The 23,154-nt window shown below is 37.1% G+C and overlaps 1 protein-coding gene across 6 annotated transcripts in view; it reads right to left on the bottom strand.

The window, feature by feature from the left end:
- Window positions 1-937: 937 nt before the first annotated feature.
- The window catches only part of LOC133635425 (uncharacterized), a 418,448-nt gene continuing 396,231 nt past the window's right edge, over window positions 938-23,154 (bottom strand). For all 6 annotated transcript variants that reach the window (XM_062028617.1, XM_062028616.1, XM_062028619.1 and 3 more), the window contains one exon: window positions 938-2,486. In XM_062028617.1, the coding sequence (XP_061884601.1) occupies window positions 1,331-2,251 (921 nt within the window). In that variant the 5' untranslated portion in view covers window positions 2,252-2,486 and the 3' untranslated portion in view covers window positions 938-1,330. The remainder of the gene's footprint in view (window positions 2,487-23,154) is intronic.

Here is a 23,154-nt window from a genome sequence, read left to right as displayed (position 1 = left end):
ATGTGGCCGCTAAGGCCTTTAGAGCAGTGTTTTTCAACCTTTTTTGAGCCAAGGCACATTTTTTGCGTTGAAAAAACCTGGAGGCACACCACCAGCAGAAATCATAAAAAAACAAAACTCAGTTGACAGTAAAAAGTCGTTGTCGCAGTTGTTGGATATGAATTTAAACCATAACCAAGCATGCATCACTATAGCTCTTGTCTCAAATTAGGTGTACTGTCACCACCTGTCACATCACGCCATGACTTATTTGGAGTTTTTTATGTTTTCCTGTGTGTAGTGTTTTAGTTCTTGTCTTGCGCTCCTATTTTGGTGGCCTTTTTCTCTTTTTTTGGTGTTTTCCTGTAGCAGTTTCATGTCTCCCTTTGAGCGATATTACCCGCATCTACTTTGTTTTAGCGATCAAGAATATTTCAGTTGTTTTTATCCTTCTTTGTGTGGACATTGTTATGTCATGTTCGGGATGTACATTCGGATGCTGTCTTTGCTCCACAGTAAGTCTTTGCTGTTGTCCAGCATTCTGTTTTTGTTGACTTTGTAGCCAGTTTCGTTCTGCATAGCCTTCCCTAAGTTTCACTGCCTTTTCTTAGGGGCACTCACCTTTTGTTTATTTTTGTTTTAAGCATTAGACACCTTTTTACCTGCACGCCGCCTCCCGCTGTTTCCGACATCTACAAAGCAATTAGCTACCGGCTGCCACCTACTGATATGGAAGAGTATTACATGGTTATGCTGCCGAGCTCTTGACAGCACCGACACTCAACAACAACACATCATTTGCAGACTATAATTACTGGTTTGCAAAAAATATTTTTAACCCAAATATGGGAAATTAGATAATCTCCCACGGCACACCAGATTGTATCTCACGGCACACTAGTGTGCCGCGGCACAGTGGTTGAAAAACACTGCTTTAGAGGATAAGTGAACAACACACTCGTTGACCAACTGACACACCACGTCTACTACAGTTTGACGAAGCACACCAACTCCAGTGAAACCACCTGCTCCAAACAACCCGTAATAAATCGATTTTATTATCAATATTCTGTGTGATCTTTTTTTCTTGCGCACATCCAGCAGACTCCTGTTCTTTTTTTTTTTTTTTTTTTTTTGTTTTCTTTTTTTTTTTTTTCGTTGACCAACTGACACACCACGTCTAGTACAGTTTGACGAAGCACACCAACTCCAGTGAAACCACCTGCTCCAAACAACCCGTAATAAATCGATTTTATTATCAATATTCTGTGTGAACTTTTTTCTTGCGCACATCCAGCAGACTCCTGTCCTTTTTATATTTTTAATTTTTTTATTTTTTCCATTTTTTTATTTATTTATTTTTTTTTCGTTGACCAACTGACACACCCCGTCTACTACAGTTTGACGAAGCACACCAACTCCAGTGAAACCACCTGCTCCAAACAACCCGTAATAAATCGATTTTATTATCAATATTCTGTGTGATCTTTTTTCTTGCGCACATCCAGCAGACTCCTGTTCTTTTTTTTTTTTTTTTTTTTTTTTTTCGTTGACCAACTGACACACCACGTCTAGTACAGTTTGACGAAGCACACCAACTCCAGTGAAACCACCTGCTCCAAACAACCCGTAATAAATCGATTTTATTATCAATATTCTGTGTGAACTTTTTTCTTGCGCACATCCAGCAGTGACTCCTGTCCTTTTTATTTTTTTTATTTTTTATTTTTTTCCATTTTTTTCCTTTTTTATTTTTTTTTTTTCGTTGACCAACTGACACACCCCGTCTACTAAAGTTTGACGAAGCACACCAACTCCAGTGAAACCGCCTGCTCCAAACAACCCGTAACAAATCGATTTTATTATCAATATTCTGTGTGATCTTTTTTCTTGCGCACATCCAGCAGACTCCTGTTCTTTTTTTTTTTTCTTTTTTTTTTTTTTCGTTGACCAACTGACACACCCCGTCTACTACAGTTTGACGAAGCACACCAACTCCAGTGAAACCACCTGCTCCAAACAACCCGTAATAAATCGATTTTATTATCAATATTCTGTGTGATCTTTTTTCTTGCGCACATCCAGCAGACTCCTGTTCTTTTTTTTTTTTTTTTTTTTTTCTTTTTTTTTTTTTTCGTTGACCAACTGACACACCACGTCTACTACAGTTTGACAAAGCACACCAACTCCAGTGAAACCACCTGCTCCAAACAACCCGTAATAAATCGATTTTATTATCAATATTCTGTGTGATCTTTTTTCTTGCGCACATCCAGCAGTGACTCCTGTTCTTTTTTTTTTTTTTTTTTTTTTTTTTTTTTTTTCATTTTTTTTTTTTTTTTTTTTTCATTTTCAATCCAGTTTGGATCCGTTCAGCTTGATTGTTCACTTCGCTTCACCCGGACCACGGAAAAATCCCTAACCCGCGTCCGCTGGTGATGTGATTGTGTGTCCGTGTGATGTCAGCGTCTTGGCCCTTTGGTCTGATGTAACAGCTTCAGCGGCTCCTGCACAAAAGAGAGAAAGTGAGGTTAGTGTGATGCTGGGAGAGAGAGAGAGAGACAGAGAGGCAGGTTAGTGTATCCACATGAAAGTCTTCCCTCGCCCGGTGCAATCATCCATGCAGGATGAAGGGATCCGTGCACAGTAGGCAAGGAGTCGCTGCTTTTTTTAAGGGATAATGGGGGGAAAAAAAGAAATGTTGAAGAAACGCATTTGTGTTTTTCTTCAATATTAAGCCGGTTGCATTTGTACTTCGGGTAGGAATTTCTAAATAAGGCGAGCAAGATAAGTGGAGACACTGTTGTGGATGGATCAGGCTTCTGCGAGCAGTCAAGTGCATGCACACACACACACACACACATGTCCTCGCTCCTAAATATTCCAAAGTCAACTTTTATTATAAGGAAATGGAAGAGTTTGGGGAACAACAGCAACTCAGCCACCAAGTGGTAGGCCACGTAAACTGACTAGAGAGGGGTCAGCGGATGCTGAAGTGCATAGTGCAAAGACTTTCTGCACAGTCAGTTGCTACAGAGCTCCAAACGTCATGTGACCTTCCAATTAGCCCACGTACAGTACGCAGAGAGCTTCATGGATTGGGTTTCCATGGCCGAGCAGCTGTGTCTAAGCCAAGGATGTCCAAAGTGCGGCCCGGGGGGCCATTTGCGGCCCGCAGGTAATTTTTTTAACGGCCCCACGGCACATTCTAAAAATACGATAAAAAAAAATAAAAAACATACAAAGTGGTATAAAAGAGTAAAGAGGTGACAATAAAATGTTGCTATGTTGACTCTAATAACACTAAGCTGTCATGCAGGCAGTTTCTTTCTTTAAAACATAATAATGAATAAAAAAACAATGTCATTATGAATTGTTGACCTATTCAAGGCTCCAATTAGGTCACGTTAAATATTCCACTTTGAGATATTTTTTGGGGGAAAATGTTGCATATTTTGTGTTTGCCATATACAAAACTATGTTGTTGTTGTTTTTTTAAGAAGGGCCTAAAATGAACAAACAAGGAACATAATGAACAACAATACAAGTTATAATGGACGAATAGATCTGAAGTTGATCTCGAGACTATTGTGTTAACAGTTTTTTTTTAAATTACGATTTATTTTTTAACAACTTTACTGAGCAGGACCCTTTTGGATCCCCAATAATTTTAGTGGGACTTTTTTTTTTTTTTAAGTGTCATTGCTCAAAAAATAATAATAAATTAAAATCAATGTTGTTATGAGCTCCAATTATTATATAATCTGAAATGTTCAACCTTAAAATTTTATTGGGGGAAAATATTTCATATTTTGTGTTTTTTCCATAAAAAACTGGGTTTTCTTTCACAAAAAGGGCATACAACTTAAATCTAAAAAAAAAAAAAAAAAAAACGTTATATTGACAGATATACCTAATATTGATATAGATATTTAAACTTTGAATAATAATAATAATAATAATAATAATAATACTAAATAATAACATTTTTTTTTTATTTTTTTTTAACCTAAACCCTTTGGAGTCCCTGGTATCAAGTCTGAGTGGAGGCCTAAATGTATATTTTTTATACATATATTGTGGAGTGATTAATCACGTTTTTCCATCTGGCAATCTGATGGACCAGTCTGGGTTTGGAGGTTGCCAGGAGAACGCTACATTTGGCACTGCATTGTGCCGAGTGTGAAATTTGGTGGAGGAGGAATTATGGTGTGGGGTTGGTTTTCAGTAGTCGGGCTTGGCCCCTTAGTTCCAGTGAAAGGAACTTTGAATGCTCCAGGATACCAAAACATTTTTGGACAATTCCATGCTCCCAACCTTGTGGGAACAGTTTGGAGCGGGCCCCTTCCTCTTCCAACATGACTGTGCAAGCAAGGTCCATAAAGACATGGATGACAGAGTCTGGTGTGGATGGACTTGACTGGCCTGCACAGAGTCCTGACTTAAACCCGATAGAACACCTTTGGGATGAATTAGAACGGAGACTGAGAGCCAGGCCTTCTCCACCAACATCAGTGTGTGACCTCACCAATGCGCTTTTGGAAGAATGGTGGAAAATTCCTATAAACAGACTCCGCAGCCTTGTGGACAGCCTTCCCAGAAGAGTTGAAGCTGTAATAGCTGCAAAAGGAATGGGATGGCACTTCAAGTTCATATGTGAGTCAAGGCAGGTGGCCAAATACTTTTGGCAATATAGTGTGTAATATAATTGAAAGTCATTTTTGTTGTTATTAGTTTTACTTTTTCTATCTCACAATATACATCACAATATATTATTCGGTAATCAAACCAAAATGGGTTGCAAAGGCACCTACTTTGACTGCTGACGTTTGCAGTAAAATATTGCATACTTTCTAGTTGTATTATTTTGACGAACGTATTATTATTCTACTTGCTAATTTCCTGTTAATATATATGTTTACTTTCTGTTGTAACATGTTTATAACTACACTTCTATTAAAATGTATTGCACACTTATTCTTCTGTTGTTTGGATACTTTGTTAGTTACTACAAATCTGGGTATGGATCAAATACTACAGGGGCATTTTTTTTTTTCCATCTGACCACAGAACTTTCCTCCAGAATGTCTTATCTTTGTCCATGTGATGTCAGATGAAACAAAAATGGAGCTGTTTGGCCACAACACCCAGCAATATGTTCAGAGGAGAAAAGGTGAGACCTTTAATCCCAGGAACAGCATACCTACCGTCAAGCATGGTGGTGGTAGTATTATGCTCTGGGCCTGTTTTGCTGCCAATGGAACTGGTTCTTTACAGAGAGTAAATGGGACAATGCTAAAGGAGGATTACCTCCAAATTCTTCAGGACAAGCTAAAATCATCAGCCCGGAGGTTGGGTCTTGGGCACAGTTGGGTGTTCCAACAGGACAATGACCCCAAACACACGTCAAACGTGGTAAAGGAATGGCTAAATCAGGCTAGAATGAAGGTTTTAGAATGACCTTCCCAAAGTCCTGACTTAAACGTGCGGACAATGCTGAAGAAACAAGTCCATGTCAGAAAACCAACACATTTAGCTGAACTGCACCCATTTTGTCAACAATTCAAGCAGAAGCTTGTGGATGGCTACCAAAAGCGCCTTATTGCAGGTAAACTTGCCAAGTTAATATATGTTAATATATACATACAGCAATATTAACATTGCTGTATGTATACTTTTGACCCAGTAGATTTGCTCACATTTTCAGTAGACCCATAATAAATTCATAAAAGAACCAAACTTCATGAATCATCACAACAAAATAACGGTTGTAGAAATGATTGGAAACTCAAGACAGCCATGACATGATGTTCTTTACAAGTGTATGTACACTTTTGAACACAACTGTGTATATATATATATATATATATATATATATATATATATATATATATATATATATATATATATATATATATATATATATATATATATATATATATATACACTACCGTTCAAAAGTTTGGGGTCACATTGAAATGTCCTTATTTTTGAAGGAAAAGCACTGTACTTTTCAATGAACATAACTTTCAACTAGTCTTAACTTTAAAGAAATACACTCTATACATTACTAATGTGGTAAATGACTATTCTAGCTGCAAATGTCTGGTTTTTGGTGCAATATCTACATAGGTGTATAGAGGCCCATTTCCAGAAACTATCACTCCAGTGTTCTAATGGTACAATGTGTTTGCTCATTGGCTCAGGAGGCTAATTGATGATTAGAAAACCCTTGTGCAATCATGTTCACACATCTGAAAACAGTTTAGCTCGTTACAGAAGCTACACAACTGACCTTCCTTTGAGCAGATTGAGTTTCTGGAGCATCACATTTGTGGGCTCAATTAAACGCTCAAAATGGCCAGAAAAAGAGAACTTTCATCTGAAACTCGACAGTCTATGCTTGTTCTTAGAAATGAAGGCTATTCCACAAAATTGTTTGGGTGACCCCAAACTTTTGAACGGTAGTGTATATATATATATATATATATATATATATATATATATATATATATATATATATATATATATATATATATATATATATATATATATATATATATATTTTTTTTTTTTTTAATTTATTTATTTTTTTTTATTATTATTTTTTTTTTTTTTAATTTTTTTTTTTTTTTTGTAATATCTATATTTGTGTTATATCCATGGTTGATCATTTGCATCTCCTCTATTTTTGCAATTTTTTTTCCTGTCTGCTTTGCTTATTTGCTGCAAGTTGGTGGCTGACATCCTGTTTTAATTCAGCTAAGTATTGTTTTATACGTTCTTTGATTTCTCCTTTGAGTATTTAAAAGCCATCCCTTAGGTTCGACTTGAGTTTATTTATCTGTTTTCTTATATCTTCCTGTCCCGTAAGAACAGCCGTTGCTGTCTTAATCTATATCGGGTTTTTAGTCGTCCAATTTCCAGTTTTTTTTTTTTGTTGGCTTTAATACCCTTGGACATATCGTCTCAATCCCCCATGTATTACCTCCAAATTTAGTAAACAACTATTTATTTCACGCTCTGCAGCCAATCAGTAGTGGGACATTATCTTTTGAAATGACAACAAAGGAAGCAGGAGTTACAGGTCATGTACAATAAATATGCCAGGATGTATTGCACGTGCAATAGTCTATTGTTGATTGGGTTAAATCGGGGGTGTCCAAAGTGTGGCCCGGGGGACATTTGCGGCCCGCAGCCAATTGTTAAGCGGCCCGCCACATATTCTAGAATTGCTATTGCAAAAATTAAAAATTAACATTAAAAGGAACAGTTGCAATGTTGACACAAAGCTGTCATGCAGGCTGTTTGTTTTTATTTTGTCTTTCTTTATTTTGCTTTTTTGCCATTGCTTAAAAAAAAAAAACATTTTTTTTTTTTAAATTCAATGTTATAATCAATTATTGATCTATTCAAGGCTCCAATTACTTCAAATATTTCAGTTTAAAATGTTTTATGTTGAAAATATTCCATATATTGTGTGGTTGCCATATAAAAACAATGTTTTATTTGACATAAGAGCATAAAACAAACAAAATAATTGTTCAAACGTAGAATGGACAGATATATCTGAAGTTGATCTCGTAATAAAAAATATATGATAAAAATGTATCACTTCATGAGTGGGGGACCTTTTGGATCCCAAGTGTATTTAATGGGATTTTATTGATCTTTTCACTGTGATTAATCAAAAATAATAATAAATTAAATACAATGGTGTCCTGCAATATTGATCTTTTTAGGGCTCCAATTACTTCACATCAAACATTGCTTTCTGAATGTTTTGGGCGGTGGGCAAAATACCGCATATTTCAGTTTTACTAGAAAAAACAAAGTTGTCTTTGACCGGAAAGGCATTTTTTTTAACGTTATATCAACCTGAAGTTGATATAGAGATTTACTGTAAGCGTTAAATTAAAAAAAATAAAAATAATGTGACTTATTTTTAACATTTTAATGACTGAGACCCTTTATAATTATATATTTTGTTATGATTTGAAAATGAAAAATATCAAAACGGCCCCAGCGTGCTTTAATTTTTCCATGTGCGGCTCTCAGTGGAAAAAGTTTGGACACACCTGGGTTAAATACTCCTTATTGTTGTTTGTATAACACAGTGCGTATGTTTTTTTTTGTTTTTTTTTCGCCGAACTGAAACCATAAATCACTGCTCTGAGACGTGGACCAGCAAGAAATGATTTGTTCTCTGCGCTGCAATGTTACAATGTTTTACGAGGCTGTGCTATAATTCAAAATGCATGAAAAAAAAAAATAATAAAATCATTTATTGAGCATCTCTTCAAACAGCTTAGTCTTTAACTGCCTCCCTGAGTGTGTTTTGAAATGAAAGGCCTGTCTCTTTTTTCTAATAATTGTCTATTCTCATTTTTAGTACAGCCAGCTTCCTCTTGATGGATTCCCCTTGTGATTTATCAAATACAATTATCCTGCGACTTATTCTGGAGGACCGTTAATGTGTGTATGTGTCAGCTCGAGTGTGTTTAAATAGCATTAAGTAATTGGAAAGCAGGACAGGAGACGGGGAAAATAAATAGTCTTGGAATTACTCAACCCCCCCCCCCCCTTCACCCCTTTTTTTAAATATACCCTCACTCATCCTCACTATGGCACCTTCAGAAATGTTGGCCTGCAATTATGACCGTCTGCCAGTGAAGATGATTTGTAATTACAGAGAAATGATTGGAATTGTTTTGCTTTTTTTTAGGCCGTGCAGATAGTTACATGGACTACAGAAATTGTTAAATTATTATGAAGTTCCATACCTCATTTGTTAATGAAGTGTACAGGTGACGTCCCGGTCAGTACGATAACTGAAGCGTGAAGATTTCAACGGCCGAACAGGTTGTAAGTTAGTCATCGCTGTTTAATAGGAATTACGGATAATCATTCTCGATATAAATGTGTGAATCGGAATCCAAACTGCAAAAGACACTGAAATTATAGAGAGCAATTTTGAGTTTTGGGGTTGGGTTTTTTTATTAGATCGCAATTTTTGCCAGTCCTGATGTGTGTGTCCAGTTTGGTGAGTTTTAAAGCATGTTAAGGGGGTCAAATTACAGCTCAAAGAGGCAAAAGTGACTGTTTTTACTAAACTTTTGTTTTGAAGGGGAAATTGCAAACTTCCTGTTGATTTTTGCTGAAAGATGTCAGTGTATGAAATCTAGGTCTAAGTGAGACCTACTGTAAATAGAGGTTTTTGTTTCATGTCTCTACGACATTCCTACTCGAAGTTACAGGCAGTTTTGTCTGAGTTTTCTTCCTAGGAGCAGTTGTGTCTGTGTTTTCTTCCTAGGGGGCGCTAGAGCGCAATTTTAAGTTTTGGGGTTAGGTTTTTTTATTAGATCGCAATTTTTGCCAGTCCTGATGTGTGTGTCCAGTTTGGTGAGTTTTGAAGCATGTTAAGGGGGTCAAATTACAGCTCAAAGAGGCAAGAGTGACTGTTTTTACTAAACTTTTGTTTTGAAGGGGAAATTGCAAACTTCCTGTTGATTTTTGCTGAAAGATGTCAGTGTATGAAATCTAGGTCTAAGTGAGACCTACTGTAAATAGAGGTTTTTGTTTCATGTCTCTACGACATTCCTACTGGAAGTTACAGGCAGTTTTGTCTGTGTTTTCTTCCTAGGGGGCGCTAGGGCGCAATTTTGAGTTTTGGGGTTTGGTTTTTGATTAAATCGCTTTGTTCGCCAGTACTGATGTGTGTGTCAAATTTGGTGAGTTTTGAAGCATGTTAAGGGGGGTCAAATTACCGCTCAAAGCTGCGGAATAATAATAAAGAATAATAATAAAACCTTACAATTTCAATAGGGTCCTCTGTCCCAAAGGGACATTGCTGTCCCTAATAAGATTACAACGGCCGAACAGGTTGTAACTTAGCCATCGCTGTTTAATAGGAATTACGGATAATCATTCTCGATATAAATGCGTAGATCGGAATCCAAACTGCAAAAGACACTGAAATTATATATGTTACATACCGTATTTTTCGGAGTATAAGTCGCTCCGGAGTATAAGTCGCACCTGCCGAAAATGCATAATAAAGAAGGAAAAAAACATATATAAGTCGCACTGGAGTATGAGTCGCATTTTTTGGGGAAATGTATTTGATAAAACCCAACACCAAGAATAGACATTTGAAAGGCAATTTAAAATGAAAGCTGCAAGCAGCGATGGACGGGACCGACTTTGACGGCGCATACAATCCAAACCGGAGCAGTAATTGAAACTCTTTCGTCAACTTTTAATCAGAAGGGTTCAACCTGTGCTAATTTGAAACCGACACGACAAACGCGCTCAGAGGAGATAATGTTTGAAAAAAGGTGACCGGTTAATAAAAAACTTTTGTTTTGAAGGGGGAATTGCAAACTTCCTGTTGATTTTTGCTGGGGGTTGTCAATACATGAAATGTAGGTCTAAGTGAGACCTACATAGATGTTTTTGTTTCATGTCTCTACGACATTCCTACTCGAAGTTACAGGCAGTTTTGTCTGAGTTTTCTTCCTAGGAGCAGTTGTGTCTGTGTTTTCTTCCTAGGGAGCGCTAGAGCGCAATTTTGAGTTTTGGGGTTGGGTTTTTTTATTAGATCGCAATTTTTGCCAGTCCTGATGTGTGTGTCCAGTTTGGTGAGTTTTGAAGCATGTTAAGGGGGTCAAATTATAGCTCAAAGAGGCAAAAGTGACTGTTTTTACTAAACTTTTGTTTTGAAGGGGAAATTGCAAACTTCTCGTTGATTTTTGCTGAAAGATGTCAGTGTATGACATCTAGGTCTAAGTGAGACCTACTGTACATAGAGGTTTTTGTTTCATGTCTCTACACCATTCCTACTGGAAGTTACAGGCAGTTTTGTCTGTGTTTTCTTCATAGGGGGCGCTAGGGCGCAATTTTGAGTTTTGGGGTTCTGTTTTTGATTAAATCACTTTGTTCGCCAGTACTGATGTGTGTGTCAAATTTGGTGAGTTTTGAAGCATGTTAAAGGGGGTCAAATTACAGCTCAAAGCTGCGGAATAATAATAAAGAATAATAATAAAACCTTACAATTTCAATAGGGTCCTCTGTCCTAAAGGGACATTGCGGTCCCTAATAAATAAAGAATAGTGAACAACAGGCTGAATAAGTGTACGTTATATGAGGCATAAGTAACCAACTGAGAACGTGCCTGGTATGTTAACGTAACATATTATGGTAAGAGTCATTCAAATAACTATAACATATAGAACATGCTATACGTTTACCAAACAATCTGTCACTCCTAATCGCTAAATCCCATGAAATCTTATACGTCTAGTCCAGGGGTGTCCAAACTTTTTCCACTGAGGGCCGCACACTGAAAAATCAAAGCAAGCCGGGGGCCATTTTGATATTTTTTTTATTTTAAAAACCAATACAACAAATGTATAAAAATATACATTTAGGCCTCCACTCAGACCCAAATGGTTTTGGTAAAAAAAAAATAAAAAAAATGTGTCATTATTTAGTATTAGTATTATTATTATCCAAAGTTTAAATCTCTGGATCAACATTACGTCTATCTGTCAATATAACGTTTTTAAGCATTTAAGTTATGTGCCCTTTTTGTCAAAAAAAACCCTGTTTTTTTTATGGAAAAAACACCAAATATGCAATATTTTCCCCCAATGAAATTTTAAAGTGGAATATTTGAGATTATACAATAATTGGAGCCTTAAAAAGGTCAATGACTCATAACAACATTGATTTTAATTCATTATTATTTTTTGAGCAATGACACACACAAAAAAATCCCACTAAAATGATTTAACATCAAAGTGTTAAAAATGATATTATACATTTTTGATACCGTTCACTTTTCAATAATCTCGAGATCAGCTTCAGATCTATCCGTCAATTATAAATTGTATTGTCGTTCGTGTTTTTTTTTTTGTTGTTTTATGCCCTTCTTTTAAAAAAAAAACAACAGCTCAGTTTTTTATATGGCAAACACAAAATATGCAACATTTTCCCCAAAAAATATCTCAAAGTGGAATTTTTAATGTGACATAATTGGAGCCTCGAATAGGTCAATAATTCATAATGACGTTGATTTTAATTCATTATTATGTTTTAGAGAATGACAGCTTTGTGTTATTAGAGTAAACATTGCAACATTTTCTTGTTACATTCCACCTGTTTGCTCTTTTGTACCACTTTTTATGTTTTACATTTTTTTAAATGATATTTTTAGTATGTGCCGTGGGGCCGTTAAAAAACGTCTTGCGAGCCGCTAATGGCCCCCGGGCCGCACTTTGGACACCCCTGGTCTAGTCTCTTACGTGAATGAGCTAAGTAATATTATTTGATATTTTATGGTAATGTGTTACCGGCCAAACTATGGAAAAAACTGCGACTTATAGTCCGAAAAATACGGTATACGTTATTGTGGAATTTGCCATCAGACACGGCACAGGAGCCAAGCGTGCATTTTTTAACAAGATTTTAATAATAATGGTTTAACATAAGTTTTCTCTCCAGCCGAACGTTACTTTTCAGTCACGTCCGTATCCTCTCTCTCCTCCTGCTCCCGGGCCGCTTACTGTTAAAGACAACAGATGATTAGATGAACACGCACCACCTGTGGAATCTGATCAGCTGCCAGCTGTGTCTCGCCGTCAGCACTGCCACGCCCCCGTCTGATGGTGCTCTGTCCTCAGCACCATGGACAGAGGCGGTGACCTTTGCTCCTGAAGGCATATAATAAGCATCCTCTTTGTTTTCGGTCATCTATGTTACACCGTTACACCACCCCGAAAGGGACGAGCGGTAGAAAATGGATGGATGAATGGGTTCCCAAATGTATATATATATATATATTTTTTTTTAACGGACATGACGGCGCTGGGTTTACGAGCATGGGAGCATATTCAGCAGCGCACAATCACAGAGTACTTACAAGCAGACACAGTATGTAGACAGAAAAGGGAGAACGACGCATTTTGGCTTAAAAAATGACGATAAAGGTGAAGTTATAACACCGAAGCGCCCTCAGGAAGATGTGCTTTAAGACATGGCTAGCTAGCTAGCGGCTAACGTCCATTAGCTACTTCTAAATCACTAATCCTTGTCTCCATGGCGACGAATAAAATTAGTTTCTTACAAGTATCATCCCTGCAGGACGAGGAATAGCTAAACATGTTTCACTACAAACCGTAGCTCACCGGCATCACAATGTAAACAAACGCCATTGGTGGATCTACACCTAACATCCACTGTAATGATACGAAGCACAGGAGCGTATCTAGTCAATATTACCATGATTACGTCGATATTTTTTGGCATCACAACATCTTCTTTCGTATTTTTTAAATGTATATTATGTTTATAAACTCAGGAAATACGTCCCTGGACACATGAGGACTTTGAATATGACCAATGTATGATCCTGTAACTACTTGGTATCGGATTGATACCCAAATTTGTGGTATCATCCAAAACTAATGTAAAGTATCCAAACAACAGAAGAACAAGTGATTATTACATTTGAACAGAAGTGTAGATAGAACATGTTAAAAGAGAAAATAAGCAGATATTAACAGTAAATGAACAAGTAGATTGATAATCCATTTTCTACCGCTTGTCCTTAATAATGTTGACAAAATAATAGGTAGATAAATGACACAATATGTTACTGCATATGTCAGCAGACTAAATTAAGAGTCTTTGTTTGTTTACTTACTACTAAAAGACAAGTTGTCTTGTATGTTCACTTATTTATTTAAGGACGAACTTGCAATAAGAAACATATGTTTAATTTACAATAAGATTTTTTGTTAAAATAAAGCCAATAATGCATTTTTTTTTGTGGTCCCCTTTATTAAGAAAAGTATCGAAAAGTACCGAAAAGTATCGAAACACCGGTACCAAAATATTGGTATCGGGACAACACTAGTGGGCTCATACATGAAGTGTACAACCCATGCACCGTAACCATGAAGTAAAAACTGGACTCTCTCCAAAAATTCTGTTCAAGGGATCTGGATGGACCAGGGACCAGGGACCAGGGACCAGGGACCAGGGACCAGGGACCAGGGACAAGTCATTGACAACATTGACACATTTGTCACAACACAATTCGCCGTGCCTTAATGAGGAGGAAAAACAAAAACTCTTCCCAAAGTCCGTCACTTTTCGTGCCCCACTGTACCCTTGTACCGTCCACCCCTCCCCCCTGGTTCCCCTTACCAGCTCGGTGGGACCCTCTCTCTCTCTCTCTCCCTCTCTCCCTGTCTCTTAACCCCTCTCACCCCCTCCCTCAGGGCAGAAGTAAACCACGCCTTGAGGCCCTGCTCCCATTGTGAGCCCTCTGCTACTTCTGTTTGGGACCTTTGTGTGCCGCTAATCAGGCGTGGGGCCATGCTCAGCTCCAAATGTGTGTCCGCGAGCATAGTGTGTGTGTGTGTGTGTGTGTGTCTGTGTGTGTGTCTGCGTCCCTTGCCCTCATTACGTAGCCACACTGGGAGGCCGGCATGGGAAGTTTCTGCTGCAGTACACACCTCCCTCCAACCCTCCGTCACCCTCTTTGCTCCCCCCCCCCCCCCCCCCGAGCTGTCCATCACTCTCCTCTTAACCCCCTCTTATCTCACCAACATACTTTCAACTAAACTGGACATCCCATTTTTGCATCATACTCATCATAACTCAGCCAAAATGATTTTACAGGACAATTAAAAATAAACACTATTATTGTTTTGGAGTACCAACAGGAAAGTTATTGTGTGAATGCTCCAAAGCATTCACACAATATGGTTTTCTATACCAAAATTAATCTATTTATTCTTATTCTTCTCGAGAATTTGCCGCATTTTACCTTCCACATTTTTCACCCGATTCCAACCCGTTCCAATTTATCCTTGACAAATTCCAAAAATTCCCAGATTTTCCAGAATTCTAGGTTTTCCGGGACATTTTCCCTGTTCAAAATGAACTGGGCATTTTTCAAACTTCCACCATTTCCACATTTTTCAACCTATTCAAGCCATTCCACCTTCAACACATTCCATCATTCTGTAAATTCCAACTTTATTTCTTCCAAGTTCCAAAAATTTCCAGAATTTTCCAGAATTCCTGCTTTTCCAAAGCCCTATTTCCACACTTTTTTCTGGCGACTACTCCTTCTACATTTTTCAACGTATTTCAACCGTTCCACCATCAAAACATTCCTCTTAATCAGGACAAAAAACTAAATTTTTCTAAAAATTGGAAACAGTCCCAATTTTCCCGAAATTCCAGGAATTCCGTAATAACATTTATCAATTCAACATGTTACTACTTTTTGCATTTCTCCACCGATTTGAAAAATGTCAACACAATCCATTGCAACTCATTCAGACAATTCAATGTTTTACCATTTACAAAAAAAATCCCGCTTTTCCCGAAATGTCCAATTTTTCTGAAATTCCAATTAAAATCTATGGGAAATTCTTCAAAGTTCCACAACTTCCAAATATTTCATCTGATTCAAACCGTTCCACCTTCAAAATATTCAGCCTGTTCAGGAACTGTGCTGTACTTCAATAATTCTAAAAAAATAATTCCAGAATTTCCCATAATTATTTTTTTTTTGCATTTTCCCCTTTCAAAATTAATTGGCCATTTTTCAAACTTCCACCATTTCCACATTTTTCAACCTATTCAAGCCATTCCACCTTCAACACATTCCATCATTCTGTAAATTCCAACTTTATTTCTTCCAAGTTCCAAAAATTTCCAGAATTTTCCAGAATTCCTGCTTTTCCAAAGCCCTATTTCCACACTTTTTTCTGGCGACTACTCCTTCTACATTTTTCAACGTATTTCAACCGTTCCACCATCAAAACATTCCTCTTAATCAGGACAAAAAACTAAATTTTTCTAAAAATTGGAAACAGTCCCAATTTTCCCGAAATTCCAGGAATTCCGTAATAACATTTATCAATTCAACATGTTACTACTTTTTACATTTCTCCACCGATTTGAAAAATTTAAACACAATCCATTGCAACTCATTCAGACAATTCAATGTTTTACCATTTACAAAAAAATTCCCGCTTTTCCCGAAATGTCCAATTTTTCTGAAATTCCAATTAAAATCAATGGGAAATTCTTCAAAGTTCCACAACTTCCACATTTTTCATCCGATTCAAACCGTTCCACCTTCAAAATATTCAGCCTGTTCAGGAACTGTGCTGTACTTCAATAATTCTAAAAAATAATTCCAGAATTTCCCATAATTATTATTTTTTTGCATTTTCCCCTTTCAAAATTAATTGGCCATTTTTCAAACTTCCACCATTTCCACATTTTTCAACATATTCAAGCCATTCCACCTATAAAACATTCCAACATTCTGATAATTCCAACTTTATTTCTTCCAAGTTCCAAACATTTCCAGAATTTTCCAGAATTCCTGCTTTTCCAAAGCCCTATTTCCACACTTTTTTCTGGCGACTACTCCTTCTACATTTGTCAACGTATTTCAACCGTTCCACCATCAAAACATTCCTCTTAATCAGGACAAAAAACTAATTTTTTCTAAAAATTGGAAACAGTCCCAATTTTCCCGAAATTACAGGAATTCCGTAATACCATTTATCAATTCAACATGTTACTACTTTTTACATTTCTCCACAGATTTGAAAAATTTCAACACAATCCATTGCAACTCATTCAGACAATTCAATGTTGTAACATTTACAAAAAAATTCCCGCTTTTCCCGAAATGTCCAATTTTTCTGAAATTCCAATTAAAATCAATGGGAAATTCTTCAAAGTTCCACAACTTCCAAATTTTTCATCTGATTCAAACCGTTCCACCTTCAAAATATTCAGCCTGTTCAGGAACTGTGCTGTACTTCAATAATTCAAAAAAATAATTCCAGAATTTCCCATAATTATTTTTTTTTTGCATTTTCCCCTTTCAAAATTAATTGGCCATTTTTAAAACTTCCACCATTTCCACATTTTTCAACCTATTCAAGCCATTCCACCTATAACACATTCCAACATTCTGATAATTCCAACTTTATTTCTTACTAGTTCCAAAAAATTCCAGAATTTTCCAGAATTCCTGCTTTTCCAAAGCCCTATTTCCACCCTTTTTTCTGGCGACTACTCCTTCTACATTTTTCAACGTATTTCAACCGTTCTACCGTCAAAAAATTCCTCTTAATCAGGACAAAAAACAAAGTTTGAAAAAAAATTGGAAACAGTTCCAATTTACCCGAAATTCCAGGAATTCCGTAATACCATTTATCAATTCAACATGTTACTACTTCAGCATTTCTACACCGATTTAAAAAATGTCAACAAAAACCATTTCAACTCATTCAGACAATTCAATGTTTTACCATTTTCAAAAAAATTCCCGGTTTTCCCGAAATGTCCAATTTTTCTGAAATTCCCATTGAAATCAATGGAACATTCTTCAAAGTTCTACAACTTCCACATTTTTCATCTGATTCAAACTGTTCCAACTTTAAAATATTCAGTCTGTTCAGGAATTGTGTGCTCTACTTCAACAATTCTAAAAATACATTCCAACATTTTCCATAATTCCTTCTTTTTTTGCATGTTCCCCTTTCAAAATGAATTGGCCATTTTTCAAACTTCCACAATTCCCACATTCTTCAACCCATTCAAACCATTCCATCTTCAACACATTCCACCATTCTGGAAATTCAAACTACCCTTTTTTCCAAGTTCCAAAAAATACCAGATTTTCCCAAAATTCCCTAATACCATTTACTACTTCAACATTTATTGCCCGATTTAAACAATTCTAACACCAACCAATTCAGTTCATTCAGGACATTCATGCTCCTAATCATTTTCACAAAAATCCCACTAATAACTTATATTTTTTCATAAAACAAGGTCCAACTTGACGTAAAAGTTAATGGCAGTCCTACTTTTCAAGCTGCAATGTTGCCAAATGAGGAATCAAGATTAGTTAAAGCAGGGTTGTCAAACTCATTTTAGCTCAGGGGCCGCATGGAGGAAAATCTATTCCCAAGTGGGCCGTAATGGTAAAATTATGGCATGATAACTTAAAAATAAAAACAACTCCAGGTTGTTTTCTTTGATTTACTTTGGCCCAAAAATAGAACAAGCACATTATGAAAACGTACAAATCACAAATATTCTTCTGGACATAACACTTCGAGTTTGCTGAGAATTCTGAGTAAATTGGCTCAGCTTCAAAAACACAATGATCTTAGACTTGGTCTCAGTGTATCTACAAAGCCAGGATTAAACTTTAAGTCACAGACTTTCTGGAATTGAACCAAAAACACAACTCTTCGAGGTATCAAATACATCCTTGGTCATGTCCACGTATCAATCCAGAGCTAACTCAACCAACCGCAAGAAACTGAGGTAAAAACTATTCAAAACTATTCACTTTTCCCGTGTTTGACAGAGACATTTTGGGACAACAAGGGTGCAGAAGACCTAAAACGGCAGGTTTTAAGTCTCATGTGGGTCGAGGAGGAGGAGCCACAGTCACCCTTTACTGTGTACCTCTCGCTTGGCCCCGGTATAAACCGTTTGCTTGCCTAACAGAATTGCTATCGTGACATCCAGTGGACACATTTTAGAACAGCAGTTTCTTTCGTAAAAAAACTAACAAAAACAAAGCAGCTAATTTTTATACTTGGCAAACTCATCACCGTACGTTTCACACCCCTGAGTTAAAGAACGAATAGTGATCATATTATTAAATGACGTTGAAATAAATGTCGAGAACAATCACAAACATTTTGGGTCATTTCATTCAATGTAAGAAGTGGATAAAGAAATGCTTGTTTCAGGGTTCATTTGGGTGCTTAAAAACCTTGAAAAAAGGCTAAATATAACATTTTTAAAAATTAAATAAGTTTCCTTAAAAATGAAAGCTACACGCTTGATCCGTTGGCTTTGCACGAGCCCTTACATTAGGTTGTTGTCATGTAAATGCGGCTCTGTGTCGCCCCCAAGAGGACAGGTGGTGCATCGGTCCATCATGCCGGGAGGGTGTCGTTTTAATGAACATTGGATGGAAAATGACGAATACAAACTTTTGGGTAAAACGTGGACCCAATCCACGTGTAGCCTTCTGCAAAGTATGCAAAATAGAAATTAATTTGCACTTTTTGGACTTGTTTGCACTGTGAAGGTCTGCGGGCCTGTGTAAGGACCGGCAGGTGATTGGATTACCCAGCTGGGGCTGATCGTCCAATCACCTGCAGCAGCCGGACCGAGACACAGTTGTTGGAGTTGGAGTTGCTGAGCGGTCGCGCTCTGGACATTGAAACTGGAAAGTGGGGTGTGTTTTCCTAGCGTGTGTGTGTGCGCTGCCAAATAAAAAGACATTGCTAACACCAGACATCCGGGCTATCGTGGAGGTTTGTCGGCATCAGGTGAACCCACGGGAGGAAGACTTCCACAGTCATATGTAATTTGTAACCTTTTGCACAACATAGAGCTGAGTTACTGTGAATGATGTTGAGTTTTTATACAACATGGTTCGATGTTTTTTTTGCTCCGATATTTTGTTTGTCTACTTAACTTGTCTGACTACCTCAGTTAAAGCAAACAAGTAAAATGTGTTGTTTTTGTCGATTGTATTAAAATTGTTACATTATTTGACTTGTTGGTATTGTGAAGGTCATGTAATGTATACTTTGTAACCTTGTTGACATTGAATAGTCAATTTTCTATGCCCCATTCAGTTAATGATAAATACTGGTTCAATGTTAGGCTTAGGTTTTAGCAGATTTCCCCTATTTTTCCTACGGACAGCATTTTGGTGACCTCAAACAACAAGGCTATGCATTGAATCACACTGGTTTTTATGTTAAAATACTGAACAGATGTTTATTGGGATAAGGTAAACATCTGTTCAGTATTTTAACATAAAAGTGTTTGATTGTGAGGCATTAAAAGCCATAAAATGCAACGGGTCCATCAGACCCACAAACGCTGGCTGAGTAACAACAATATGAACATTACACAAGGGTTAATGATAACTACTGGTTCAATGATAGGCTTAGGTTTTAGCAGATTTTCACTATTTTTTCCTACAGACAGCATTTTGGTGACCTCAAACAACAAGGCTATGGATTGAATAACACTGGTTTTCGCCTCTTGAAGGGTACTGGAAAAAAACTGGAACATTGATCTTGAAAGTCCGTAGAAAGTGCTTGAATTTGTGTTAAAAACAACACAAATGGAGACACGTTTGCAAACACCAATGACACTGAATAGTCAATTTTCTATGCCCCATTCAGTTAATGATAACTACTGGTTCAATGTTAGGCTTAGGTTTTAGCAGATTTTCACTATTTTTCCTACGGACAGCATTTTGGTGACCTCAAACAACAAGGCTATGGATTGAATAACACTGGTTTTCGCCTCTTGAAGGGTACTGGAACAAACTGGAAAATTGATCTTGAAAGTCCGTAGAAAGTGCTTGAATTTGTGTTAAAAAAAACACAAATGGAGACACGTTTGCAAACACCAATGACATCGAATAGTCAATTTTCTATGCCCCATTCAGTTAATGATAACTGCTGGTTCAATGTTAGGTTTTAGCAGATTTTCCGTATTTTTTTCCTACGGACAGCATTTCGGTGACCTCAAACAACAAGGCTATGGATTGATTCACACTGGTTTTCGCCTCTTAAATTGTACTGGAACAAACTGGAAAATTGATCTTGAAAGTCCGTAGAAAGTGCTTGAATTTGTGTTAAAAACAACACAAATGGAGACACGTTTGCAAACACCAATGACACTGAATAGTCAATTTTCTATGCCCCATTCAGTTAATGATAACTGCTGGTTTAATGTTAGGCTTAGGTTTTTCGCAGATTTTCACTATTTTTTCCTACGGACAGCATTTTGGTGACCTCAAACAACAAGGCTATGGATTGATTCACACTGGTTTTCACCTCTTGAGTTGTACTGAAAAAAAAACTGGAAAATCGATCTTGAAAGTCCTTAGAAAGTGCTTGAAATTGGCCGTGGAAAAGGTATACGAACCCTGTTGTTTGTACTTGTAAAACCAAGGTTTCTTTGTCGATGTTTCCTGGGACAGAAACTAGCACTGATCTCAACCATTAATAATCCTAACAACGCAGAGAAATTATCTCTTTGATCATAATGATTAAGTCAATTTATTATCACTTGAAAATGGGGGCTGGACTGAGTCGACTGACTGTTGCGCTTTATTGCTCCCTCTGGCACCCGCTGAGTACCCCCTCACCCTTCTGTTCCCCCTTTACCTCCCTCTCATCTGTCCATCCTTGCTTTTCACTCGCTGATTCCCGTGAACACACCACCCCCCCAACCTCGGCCTCAATGATGTATCACCTGTCTGAGAGGGTCTGTGCATCTGTTTGGGCCCGATGAGTTCTAGGTAGCCGTGCACCTTGACTTGAGGACAAGCTTTGTCTAATCTTGAGTCAACCACTCCACTCCAAGCTCAGATTTCCCTGCGGGAAAGGGGACAACTTTATCCCTCGGACTACATCAACTCTTATAATTTGCTGGGTTAGCATTAGGGTTAGGGCGGGGGTCAGCAACCCGCGGCTCTTGGCTCTTTAGTGCCGCCCTATTCTTTATTCACATTTTATCAACCATCACAACATTTATCTTAACTCAATGGCCTAATTCTTCAACTGAATTCAACCTTAAGTAGGACTTCACACACAATCGTCAATATTTACAAAACTGGAAAGTACAGGAGTCTTATGAATAAAACAAAAACATTCTTCTCAAACTAATTTATCATCAGGTCAGCTGCGTCATGCCTCAACGTTTACTCACTTATTTACTTAACACTGCCTGCACTCTAGACCTGGGGTGTCAAACGTGCGACCCGTAGAACAGGTTTAATCCGGCCCGCAAGATAAGTTTGCCAAGTATAAAACTGAGCTGCAACTTTTTAATGAAATAAATATCTGTTCTAAATGTGTCAACAGTAAGATACAAAGACTTCACTCATCTTTGTAGTTACAGTTCCATGCAGCACTCAAAATTGTTTAACGGCACGATGCGCACCCTGAACTCCATTGTAACAATGTGTCTTTCTATATTTGTTGTTTATTCTATGTTATGTTATGCTTAAATATACCGTGTTCACATTGGTTAGGTTTGCAGGTTGTGAAACAAACAAAATAGTTTCCTTTAACTTACTATCCTTATATTAATGTGGAACAGTTTTGTTAATAAATGAGTGGAATTGAAATTTTGAGGGTGCGCGTATTTATATGACGGTATGCAGTTTACACGCACAAATACGGTGCGAATCAATCCGTGCTGTTTAATGTCATTGAGTGCTGTAAGTAAGAAAAATAATCAAGAAATTTGTAAAACAACACAAATGGAAACACGTTGGCAAACACCAATGACATTGAATAGTCACACTGCTTCATTTTCTATGCCCCATTCCGTTAATGATAACTGCTGGTTCAATGTTAGGCTTAGGTTTTAGCAGATTTTCCCTATTTTTCCTACGGACAGCATTTGCAAACACTAATGACATTGAATAGTCACACTGCAAAGTATGCAAACAGGAAATTAATTTGCACTTTTTGGACTTGTTTGCACTGTGAAGGTCATATGTCATTTGTAACCTTTTGCACAACATAGAGCTGAGTTAATGTGAAGGATTTTGAGTTTCTATACAACATTTTTTTGCTCCAATATTTTGGTTGTCTACTTAACTTGTCTGACTACCTCAGTTAAAGCGAACAAGTTACATTTTGTCGTTTCGGTCGATTGCATTGAAATGGTTACATTGTTGGACTTGTTTGTATTGTGAAGGTCATGTAATGTATCATTTGTAACCTTTTTCACAACTTAGAGCTGAGTTAATATGAATGATTTTGTAGTTTTTACACAACATGGTTGTATGCATTTCTTGCTCTATTATTGTGTAGCTACCTCAATGAAAGCAAAAATAAATTAACTTTAGTCATTTTGTTAATTTGTTATCATAGCCACAGTTATAAGGCTAGATATGCTTAATGAAAGGTGACTGATGCGCACCCTGAACTCCTTTGTAACAATGTGTCTTTCTACATTTGTTGTTTATTCTATTTTATGTTATGCTTAAATCTACCATGTTCTCATTGGTTAGGTTTGCAGGTTGTGAAACAAACAAAATACTTTCCTTTAATTTATTATCCT

This window comes from Entelurus aequoreus, linkage group LG19, assembly GCF_033978785.1.
Source record: "Entelurus aequoreus isolate RoL-2023_Sb linkage group LG19, RoL_Eaeq_v1.1, whole genome shotgun sequence".
Lineage (NCBI taxonomy): Eukaryota > Metazoa > Chordata > Actinopteri > Syngnathiformes > Syngnathidae > Entelurus > Entelurus aequoreus.
Note: the sequence above shows the minus strand (reverse complement) of the source record. Positions and strands in the feature narration are given on the sequence as shown.